Below are 12020 nucleotides of genomic sequence, written 5' to 3' on the forward strand. Positions count from 1 at the left end.
GGACAGATCCCTTTCAGAATCAGAATCAAGTTTAATCGGCAAGTAGGTTTGCACTCACAAGGAATCTGACTTGGTGTTGATGGTGCAGACAAAAAATAAGAATACAGTAAAATAAGAAGATGCACAAATGATATACCTATTCTGCTCATTCTGATTTTGACCAATGTCAATGTTTTTTCTAAGGCTCATATAATTACATGTTTAAAAAGTAAAAATATGTTAAATTGGAAAATAGGTCAAATGAAAATGCTTGAAAATAGTCCGTTCCGTCCGTCCGTCCGTTGTCTTCCGCTTATCCGGGGTCGGGTCGCGGGGGTAGCAGCTTCAGTAGGGAGGCCCAGACGTCCCTCTCCCCAGCCACTTGGGCCAGCTCCTCAGAAGGAACCCCAAGGCGTTCCCAGGCCAGCCGGGAGACATAGTCCCTCCAGCGTGTGCTGGGTCTTCCCCTGGGCCTCCTCCCGGTGGGACGTGCCCGGAACACCTCTCCAGGGAGGTGTCCAGGAGGCATCCTGACCAGATGCCCGAGCCACCTCAACTGGCTCCTCTCGACGTGGAGGAGCAGCGGCTCTACTCTGAGTCCTCCCCGGATGACTGAGCTCCTCACCCTATCTCTAAGGGAGAGCCCAGACACACTACGGAGCGCACAATTTGTAGTTCTTTTTCAGATGGCTGTAGGCCCGATTTGACTAGAATCATCCATATGTGTGCTTGTCTTGTAATGACATATGAGTTAAAGACTGTCCGAAATTGGCAGAGCAGTCTGAAGCTCCTTTCCTTTGCATGATAGAGTTCTTGCTGTTGACCTCATGAAAGGTCAAGAACAGGAACTAGGAGATATAGTTAGAATGTTTCGGATGCAGCCTTAGAGTGTCTTAAGCAGGGAGGATGGCGAAAACAGAGAGAGCTGTTTGGTTGATCCACCGCCTAAACAGTGGAGGAACAAAGCACATAAACATCTTTAATAATCATACAAATATTATGTAGAATATGGCAGCTGGCTGCAAGATAAATCAGTCATCTCCTTCAAATTATTTAAACTTTCCTATTCTCAATGCGATGGCTGCAGATGCACCCACACAAAAGGGGTAAAAGCAAAATTGTCAGATGGAATAGATAATTGTCACGATCTAGGCTTTTGATTACTTTTTTTTTTTTTTACTTTTTTGGACTAATTAGTTACCACTCCCCTCAGCCAACAGCCATTTGTCACCACCCAATCAGCTCAGTCCACTCCTCAGTCACCAATCACCAGTCAGTTAGCCTAGATCAGCTCCACCTGCTGCCATTAATTACTGCTAACTGCTCACCTGTTTCCCTGTCTATAAATACCTGTCTCAGCCAACTCATCCCTGTTTCAATCTGAAAAACTCAAAGAGAAAGAAATGGCAATTAGAAGAATTTTATTGACACAATATTTTAAGTCTTTGGCGCTCAGACCTCGGCAGGAACATTAATGCTGAATTATACTTTAATATGCATAAGTAGATGTATGAGAACAGGGATGTTCCCCCCCAGGTCTGAAACTGGTGGTGGAGTGAAGAAGTTTGTTCAGTCCATATGGTGATCTGTTTAAGATAGATGTCCAACTTGATAAACACAGGTTTGCATGAACTGTCCATGATGAGCAAGCTTGAAGCGACTGTGGAGAGGAAAAACTCCCCTTTGGGAAGAAACCTCTGGCAGAACCGGGCCCAACATGGTGGTCTTCTGCCGGACCAATAACGAGGTGATAGGGAGTGCTGAAGACTGAAGGGAGAAAACACTCTGATGGGTTGAGGATGGAGGAACGTCTTGGAAGCTAGATGAACTCAGCTACGATGGTGGAGAAGGGGTTGGGGGTGGGTTGAATCGGACATCTGATTCGAAATCCGACATGCAATCCGTTTGCATTTGCTGGTTAGCAGGCTGAGACGTGGATTTGAAGTTGCTTTTAAGATGAGCGCGGGATGCTGATTGGGCTTCATGGAGGTGCGGTTCGTAGCTGATTGGCTCACATCAGAGGCGGATCGGACTCATTGAATGGAGGCAGGCGATGAGTTTCTTCAATTGAACTTGCGCTTCAGCTTCTTTTTTTAAAATAGGTAAACATAGCACTGGCAGATTTGACTATTGTGGGCAATAAGAGACAATAGAATATGTCATGTTACATTGTAAGAAATGTGAGGAAATAAGGAGCATGGAAAGAATACGCTTTAATTTAATAGAAATTTTTAGAATGAATTCAAGACATAAGTGCTATGGAATTGTTTTTCATTATCTTAGAGCAATCAATATGACTGAGAGGATCTGAGTCTTATGTTTGCTGTGTTGATTGGTTTTTCATTTAGTTGCCTTTGACCAAAAATAAAGTTAAAACCAGGTTTGCTTTATGAAAGCCATCTCAGTGGCATGGTGGATGAATGTTTAATTACCGTTTAAACACCCTAGAATGAATTCAAGACATAAGTGGTATGGAATTGTTTTTCATTATCTTAGAGCAATCAATATGATTGAGAGGATCTGAGTCTTATGTTTGCTGTGTTTGGTTTGTTCTATTTTGTTCATAACCGTTCCCTTAGATCAGCTGACCAGTTGTTACTCAGGGTGCCGAAGACCTCTGTTCCTCTGTTCTGTTCTGCTTAGAAATTTTGTGTACTTCACTGTCTAATACTATTCCATTAATATTAGCACCATCTGTAATGATTTGGACTAATGGTTCAGTACTGATGGCAAACAGGAAGTCTGCCCTCCCTTCCTATGAAATCTACTTACAGCTGTTATGATATATTTTTCTGGGATGAACCCGGACACAGCACGCACACACAGAGTCAGTTCTTATGAGTGAGTTTTATTGAATAGTTTGGAAGATGGAGGATGAGACCAGAGTCTTTCAACGGACGGAGGTGAAGGGTGTAGAAGCTGGCCGGCAGGAGGAGTGTGGAGAGACTGACCGGGAGGAACTCTGGAGCCGAACACTGGAGAGCAGAACATCTGAGCCGGGTGCTGGAGAGCAGAGCATCAGAGCCGAGCAGTGGAGAGCAGAACGTCAGAGCCGAGCAGTGGAGAGCAGAACGTCAGAGCCGAGCAGTGGAGAGCAGAACGTCAGAGCCGAGCCGTGGAGAGCAGAACGTCTGAGCCATGCAGTGGAGAGCAGAACGTCAGAGCCGAGCCGTGGAGGGCTGAACGTCTGAGCCATGCAGTGGAGGGCTGAACGTCTGAGCCGAGCTCTGGAGAAAACAAACTGTCGGAAAGTCTTTGGGCTGACTGTAACAAGACCAGGTGAAAGGAGTCTTCAGGCTGACCGTAACAAACGGAGCTGACAAGAATACTGGCAGGGACTGAGCGGGAGTGAACGCTATGGACCGGCGACGGGAACAGAAAGAGGTGAGTCTTATAAAGCGGTGGAAACAGGTGGAAGCAGTTGTGGGTTAATTGCAGCCTGCCAGGTGAAACCGATCAGGCTGCGCAGGAACAAGAGAGAGGGAGAGAGGCTCAGCATGCAGCCAATAAGCTGCATCCTGACAACAGCCATTAACTTTGACCGCTGCCTGTGGAGAGGAGTAAAGTGTTTGTATCCAGTAAACAAAGTGTGCGCCAAATCTAAAATGTTTCAGTGTATGGAATAGATATTTTCAAAATACACTGTCAAACGCCTTTAGGGCATCTAATTAATTAATCAATCAAAGTTTATTTATATAGCGCTTTTCAACAATCCATATGGTGCACCATGTGGTCTACAAGCTAAAATACAAAAAAAAGATGCTGAGGCAAAATATATAAAAAAATGTATTGTAAAATAACAGGATAAAAAGAGATAAAAACTAGAAAAGTGCATAAAAGCTCAATTCAAAACAGTATTAAAAGCTATATAGAAACATAAAACCACCAAATAAACAAAAGTTATCCACAGTTGAACAGCTAGGAGTGAAGGGCCTGTCTGAACAGATGTGTTTTTTTAGCTGTGATTTAAATACTCCTAGCTCAGTAATGGATCGTGGCTCTGGTGGTAAAGCGTTCCACAACTTAGGAGCAAAAACAGCAAAAGAATGATCATCCCATCTTTTGCACCTAGTCCTGGGAACATGCAGTGTTCTCCGATGAATGCAGAGTCCTGACATTGTGGCGAATGGTTAAAAGCTCAGACAAATATGCTGGAGCAGGGTGAGTTATGACTTTAAAAGCAAACAGCAGGACTTTAAAGTCTATCCTAAAGCGAACTGGAAGCCAGTGGAGAGATCAGAGAGTGGGGGTAATGTGGGCTTGTCTGGGAGCGTTTGAGAGAAATCGAGCAGCTGCATTTTGGACCAGTTGAAGCTCAAGGAGAATGGACTAGCTGATTCCTGCACAGCACATTATAATTGTCCAGCCTTAAATGCATGTATTGCCTTTTCAAGATCAGCCTGTGATAGAAAGGGTTTGACTTTTGATGGGAGTGTTAGCTGAAATAACCTTGCTCTGACCACTGAGTTAACCTGTTTATCAAACGTTAGAGTGCTGTCAAAAATCACACCTTGGTTTCTCACAGCTGAAGTAAAATGTGGAGATATGGGACCAAGGCTTGAGACCTGACAAGATTTAGAATTGAAGGGAATGTACTCAGTTTTCCCTTCATTTAGGTGGTGTCTTCATGGCCAGGGAATTGTACCGAGTACTGGTGTGTTTTTCAATGACTTTTTCTTTATGTGACAGCTCACAGTAATATCTCACACTGTGTAATAAACCGACTGTTTGTGCAGTAAGTCTTTGCCATCCTTTTAGCACCTCATACACATGCCATCCTATTAGAAAATATATCTGAAGTATACAGTCACTTTATATTTTGTGTCTAACACTGTTTATTAACCCAGAAAAAATAATGACACCCTCAATTGAAAGTACTTCACTAACGGTCAGTAGCTCATAGCTAACCTGACATCCCGCTTGCCATTAATCAGCATTGCTTCCATGAAAACAACGGCAGCCGGCGTGGGATGTTGGAGGCTTTTACAACAGGTCTGGCATCTTGGTGGCATCCTGGCATCCTATGGCCTTATCGTAGCATCTTCGTGGCACCTAACGGCCACAGACTTCCTAAGTGTGCCAGTGTGTTTTCAAGTGATGTTTTTATATCACCACATTTGTTTTTCTTATCACGAGTTAAACCACTCATACAGCAACCTTATAACTTTTCTATCATCCATCCATCCATCCATCCATTTTCTAACCCGCTTAGTCCCTCATGGGGTCGTTGGACTTTTCTATTAAATTGCTTGAAAATGTTTGTTAAATTATGTGAATTTAACACATGAATAATTGAAAGTAAATATATAATAGGTATTAAATAACCCCAAAATCAAAGCATTTTCCCATAAACAGCAACAGAAAGGCGGCAGGTGGCCTGCCGGCTTAGTGACACCTTGTGGTGGCTGCAGTGGCATGCAGCTGCCACAAGGCTGGCGAAAGTTCCACAAACTTTTATTGGAAATAATATCAATAAAACATGATGATTTGGAAGTAGTTATAGACTAACAGCCATCTATCACAAATCATTTGCCCACACACAGCAACAGGAATGCAGCAACAGCCGTGACATCTTCTTGGTCAGCGCATGCCAGTGAAAGTGCCACTGCCACCACAAGTGCGACTAATAGCTCCAACAGAAGTGCCACTATGAGCCGCCAGCTTATATTGCTTATATAGCTGGAGCTGCCACAGGAAATGCCACTAGTAGCTGGAGTTGCCACCGGAAGTGCCACTATTACCTTCACCAGAAGTGCCACTATGAGCCGCCAGCTTATATCGCAAATAATATAAATAAAATATGATTATTTGGAAGTAGTTTTAGTGTAACAGTCGTCTATAACAAAAAATTTGCCTAAAAACAGAAGCAGCAGTACAGGAAGAGCCGTGGCACCTTGTTGGCAAGAGCATGCCAGAGAAAGTGCCACAGCTGCCACAGGAAGTGCCACTCTGAGCTGGAGCTGCCACAGGAAGTGCCACTAGTAGCTGCTGCTGCCGTAAATTGAGCCTGCTGTCTCTCCATCCCAGTCGCTTCACACTCGCTGCAAACCACTCCAGTCACAGGTGTTGATCACGCCCTGATGAAACCAGTAGAACCTTGTCATCTGCAAATAGCAGAAACGCGAGCCTGAGACCACCAAAATGGATCCCCTCAACACCTTGGCTGCGCCTAGAAATTCTGTCCATAAAAGGACCGAGGGACACGGTTGAATGCCTTCTCCAGATTCACAAAGCACATGTAGACTGGTTGGGCAAACTCCCATGCACCCTCCAGGATCCTGCTGAGGGTATGGAGCTGATCCAGTGTTCCACGGCCAGGATGAAAACCAAACTGTTCTTCCTGAATCTGAGATTCAACTATTCCAGAACCCCAGAATAGACCTCACCAGGGAGGCGCAAGAGAGTGATTACTCTATAATTGGAACACACCCTCTGGTCCCCCTTTTTAAATAGGGGGACCACCACCCCAGTCTGCCAATCCTGGGGAACTGCCCCCGATGTCCACGCAATATTGCAGTCACATTGACCAACACATGGCATTGATTGTGAAGAATTATTTACTATTTCCTCACAACCCTGTTCTATCTGACCATCTTTTAATAACCTTTGAGTTCAATCTGAGTTCTCCACCCCAAAAGATGGTTTCATTACAGTAGATCTTTTATCAGACAATGCTGTATCAAACTTTAAAGAGTCTGCAGTGCTATTTATTCCCCTCCACAAACTGGGGCTCTTGTTGACTGTGTTACTGGCTTAATGTGTTTTGCATTAGACAACATAGCCCTCTTCAAAAAAAAAGATAACTTGTCACAGGAAACTGATTCCCTGGTTTAATTTAGTTCTTTGAAGCACATTAGGATGTTGGAGAGAAAATGGTGCTCTACATATCTGGAGGAATTCTCCATAATCTGGAAAAATCCAGATTTCTTTTTCTCTAGTAGAGCAGGTGACAAGCTGGTGAAACATGGGAAGTGTAGCAGAGAGCGAGGCATGGTAAACCAAATCATTTCAAGTAAACAATTTAGAAATAAGTCAGTAATATGTGTGTGGAGTTGGGATGTCGACTGTCACTGATATGCAGGACCCCTATAGTTCTAAGATAAACTGCAGATCGTGTGCTAGTCTAACATTGTTATACTGCATGTTCAATGCTGAACTAGACAAATAGATGCCTTATTTGCCATTCATTGTCCTACGTTCTCATGAGCAATTGCAGCCACCGCTGAGCAGAGCATCACCGTGTTTTTATTTCTTTATTTCTTTTGTCAGTGCAATTTAATTTCTTTAAGTTTTGCTGAGTTGTGTATTTCATTCAAATGTCTATTTTCACTAACATTTTCCCAATCAATGTGAATTTATATGACCAAAAAACAATCCAAAGAAACAAAAGAACACTTCAAATAGGAGGTTAGCCTTTCATACATAATACTACCACCACCCTTCTATCTTTTTCTTGTTGCAGTCTGTCTCATGGAAGAGGATGTCATAGCATATCTCCCGGCAATCCTCCCCACCTGTTAAACAGGATTGGCCTCTCCTGTCTCTACCATGGGTGTGGAGAGGGGTGCTTGACAGCAAAAATGAGAGGTTGAAAAACAAGTTAAGGTGCTTGAGAAGACCACCTCAAGCAACTTCCACTCCACCATTTCTGGTTTGTCACAGTATAAAAGGAGGCAGCATCGGCAGTCAGACATTCAGAGGGACTCTCCTTTTGAAGCGTGCACATCTCCAGTTTTCTTTTGCTCAGCCAGCGGACAATCTTTAACACTACCAAGATGAGGAGAGCAATGTCAACCACAAGCTCCAGGAGCATCAGACAATCCTATGCAACACCTGGCTCCTGGAGCAACCAGACAGCAATGTATGGTTCTGCACCCAGCTACGCTGGTGGCTTCAGCAGCATGTCTTTGGCAAGGCAGGGGTTTGGTCTTTCCCAGCAGAGCATAACACCACAAATTTCCCCAGTCCAGTTCAACCAGAGCTTGCTGGTCCCAATGTGTAGAGATTTTGATGACACCGTTCAGGCTATCCGCATCCAAGAGAAGGACCAGATCAAGAACCTCAACAACCGTTTTGCCTCGTTCATCGACAAGGTTGGTGTATTGGCTGCCTCTTTGCGACAGTTCAGCTACTGCAGTCTTGATTTGCCTGAAACAACTACTGCTAATTTTGCCATTTTTGACTTGTGTTTCAAGGGAAAATGAGGGAGAAGTTAAATTGCATCAGAAATGCAGTGTTTAGGATTGTGAGTTGAAAGTTGAAAAAACGTCTGAGCAAGGACGCTGTATATCTGACCTTTGACACAAAATCATCGATGGCATGTGTTTATACCTGGAGCAGGTCATATTATTATGTCAAACAGTCATGCGCTGATTTGCTTCTTCCTGCTTTAATTCAGTCTAAACTCTACTGTGCTTGGCTTGAAAGCCCATCTGAGCCTTGGGCAACCAACTCTGTCCATTAAACCTAGGTAGAGATCATATCAATGCTCACTTGGTCAACCATATAGAACACAGTACTACTACCACAGAGACTGAAATCTGCCATCCACATACTGCACACCCATCAGCCAGTTTAAAAATCCAGAGTTATGAATATTTATACCAACATCAAAAAATCTTCAAGAGTATGAGCTCAAGCTGATGCTGTGATGTGATGCAATTGTTCCAGCAAGGGTGTGGCAGTTTAGATAGGTATGTATACAATCAGGCACGAGGATGCAGCCAGGCATTTAAAGCCTCATGCCTGAAATTATACACCCTTCAAATCTTTGTTTTACACAGCTCCCCCTGTTTTTCTTTCTTTTACATTTGTCATTCAACTTCAACGACCTTTTGTACAATGCCAATATGAGCCCTCATTTTAAGTCATTTCAAATACATTGAAGACTTCAATCTGTCTCTTTAAAACACATCATGTTTTGTTTTCCGTTTTTTTCTACAGGTCCGTTTTCTGGAGCAGCAAAACAAGATCCTAGAGACAAAATGGAGCCTCCTGCAGCAACAAACCACAAGCCGGTCCAACATTGACGGCATGTTCGAGGCCTATATTGCCAATCTGCGCAGACAGCTTGATGGTCTTGGTAATGAGAAGAGTAAACTGGAGGGGGAACTGAAAAACATGCAAGGTCTGGTTGAGGACTTCAAGATGAAGTGAGTTTTGGAAGAATTAACTGACGCATGTATGCTCAGAGTTTATTTCTCTGTATAGATATAGAAAACAAAATATGCTTATGTTTTTTCTTTCAAAAGGTATGAAGACGAAATCAACAAGCGTACATCCTCTGAGAATGAGTTTGTGCTCTTGAAGAAAGTAAGATAACATGAACTTGGCTCTTTTAAATGTTTCAATTCAATTATGGGATTTAGAAGGATACAATAAAAAAATAATAATTCTTGTGTTTCCAGGATGTCGATGCTGCCTACATGAACAAGGTCGAGCTGGAAGCTAAAGTGGATGCTCTTCAGGATGAGATCAACTTCCTCAGGGCTGTGTATGAAGCTGTACGTACAACTTCTGTATCAAACTACTTGCAATATAATTATGAGAAGTGTCCATCAAGATCCTGCACAAAGGAGCTAAATTGGCAACTTTTGGTGTTGTAGGAACTTTCCGAGCTGCAGGGCCAGGTTAAGGACACCAGTGTTGTTGTGGAGATGGACAACAGCCGTACCCTTGATATGGATGCAATTGTGGCTGAAGTGCGTGCTCAGTATGAAGAAATTGCAAACCAGAGCAAGGCTGAAGCAGAGAGCTGGTACAAGCAGAAGGTACCTAAACTTGTGGTTGATGTTCTTTTCCCCATTCTGCTACAAGCATGAGCATGTAACCATCTTTCTGGAGTTGAGGTTCTTAGTATTAATTCTGTTCTTCTGATTGACAGTTTAATGAAATGCAGAGCTCCGCAGGACAATATGAGACAGACCTGCGCACAACAAAGTCTGAGATTGCTGACCTGAAGCGTATGATTTCACGTCTTCAGAATGAGATTGAAGCCATGAAGGCACAGGTACAATTCAACAATATCGTGTCTATAAAATATTGTTTAGAATTGTGTTTAGACATTCAGCCACTTGTGACATTTTCTACAGAGGAGCAGCCTTGAGCTTCAGATCACAGAGGCTGAGGAAAAGGGTGAAAAGATGGTAAACGATGCCAAGGCTAAGATCAAGGATCTGGAGGATGCTCTGAGTAGAACCAAGCTAGAGATGGCCCGCCAGGTGCGTGACTACCAGGACCTGTTTAACGTTAAGGTCGCTCTGGACCTTGAGATTGCCACCTACAGGAAACTGCTGGAGGGAGAAGAGTTCAGGTGGGAAAAAACCTCAATGTTTATTTCAGTTGTAAGCCTAATCACCACTTTGAGCACTAAGTCTCCATTGTTTCTCTTAAAGACTGTCCAGTGGAGGATCCAGCGCCAAAATCCATGTGCAGCAGAGTTCTTCAGGCTATGGTAGGTATCCAGTGTAATTTATCATTATTATATGTGACAAATAAGACAAAGATGACAAAAGAAAAAAATCCCATTCTTTCTTGTACATGTACAGCACTTTGAATGTCTTGTTACTGAAGAGAGTTATATAAATAAACTTACCTTACCTTACCTTCTTTTTTGTTTTGTGCTGCAGGAGGAAGCAGTGGCAACAGCGGATATGGGTATGGTGGCATGTCCGGTGGTTATGGCGGTACCATCACCAAGTCTGTCACCACACAAAGCAGCTCCAAAAGATTATATTAAAAGTAGAGCCACTGTTTAGACCCTTCAGAAACCTTTGAATTTGTGCTAAATCTCTACCCTTTCAGTAAGTCTAGCTGTCACACGTATTCAAGAAAAGAGCTGAGTGTCCCAGAAATTCTGCAATTCTTAAAACGGGCAACAATGTTCTGGTCAACAACATATGAACAGAGGTTTCTGAAGGGCCAGGTCAGTTAGCATGGCAATATTTTTTTTGCACTGACATCTCATGGAAAAGAAGAAACGATGGTTAATGTGGAGTGGTAAAACAAATGAATGCTTCCAAATTTTGCACCACAAATACTTAAGTTGAGCAAGTCTCTTACAAGACCAAAACAGAATAGAAATTAAGTGCATTTACATGTTTACATTGAAACCTTGTTACCTGATTGGTTATTGACTCACTCCCTTTAGCTTTGTTCAAACTCTCCTTTGGTTTTTCCTCTAGTTGCCTTTGACCAAAAATAAAGTTGAAACCAGGTTTGCTTTATGAAAGCCATCTCAGTGGCATGATGGTTGAATGTTTAATCACTGTTTAAACATCTCATTAAAGTGAATCTGAGAATATAACAAAAATGGTCTGGGTTTATTATTGTTTTGATTTAACTTAGTAGTTGGACTTCAAAAGGAGTAGAAATTGTTCTACAATAGTAGTTGTTTTTTTGGACAGATCTGTTTCAACATGCACAAATTATGCTTTTCCCTGTGGTCTGAGCTGCCTATTCTACTCATTCTGATTTTGATCATAATCAATTGTTTTTCTAAGTTTCTCAAAATTACAGGCTTAAAAAGTTAAAATAGGTTAAATAGAAAAACAGGTTAAATAAAAACAGTTAAAAATAGTAACAAATCACAAAATTTCATTTGTAAAGCAGAGTTTAAAAATAAAACAGCCCACCATGTGTCAAATTATGTGTCTATAAGCCAGTGCCCGTATTTACAACTAATCCTAAAACTAAAAGTAGCTCTCTGTTATGTAATTTAAGGAAAAATCTTAAAATTTCTTAAATTATAAGATTTTTCCTATAATTTTACCTCAGTAAAATAACCGTTATTAATTATAGCATAGGTACCTTGCAATGTCTCTCACTGATGCTAAGGAGCTAAAAGGAATCCCACACTCCTTCGCATAACATGGTGTATAAGCACAGCCCACCTCATTGAAATTTAAAAAATGTCTAGAGAGAAGAGAGCGCTCACTTTGTAGTTCTTTTTCAGAGGGCTGTAAGCCCAATTTTACTAGAATCATCCGTGTCTCTGTCTCGTAATGATGTATGAGTGAAAGGCTGTCCAAAATCAGCACAGC

At 42.3% G+C, this 12020-nt stretch overlaps 1 protein-coding gene across 1 annotated transcript; it reads left to right on the forward strand.

The window, feature by feature from the left end:
- Positions 1–7656: 7656 nt before the first annotated feature.
- LOC118567293 (intermediate filament protein ON3-like) lies at positions 7657–11290 on the forward strand. The gene is made up of 9 exons (XM_036152096.1): positions 7657–8072; positions 8923–9131; positions 9231–9291; positions 9387–9482; positions 9585–9749; positions 9863–9988; positions 10071–10291; positions 10374–10432; positions 10608–11290. The coding sequence occupies exons 1-9, from the start codon at positions 7755–7757 to the stop codon at positions 10715–10717; spliced, it is 1365 nt and encodes a 454-aa protein (XP_036007989.1). The 5' UTR covers positions 7657–7754; the 3' UTR covers positions 10718–11290.
- Positions 11291–12020: the final 730 nt, after the last annotated feature.

This window comes from Fundulus heteroclitus, chromosome 20, assembly GCF_011125445.2.
Source record: "Fundulus heteroclitus isolate FHET01 chromosome 20, MU-UCD_Fhet_4.1, whole genome shotgun sequence".
Classification (NCBI taxonomy): domain Eukaryota; kingdom Metazoa; phylum Chordata; class Actinopteri; order Cyprinodontiformes; family Fundulidae; genus Fundulus; species Fundulus heteroclitus.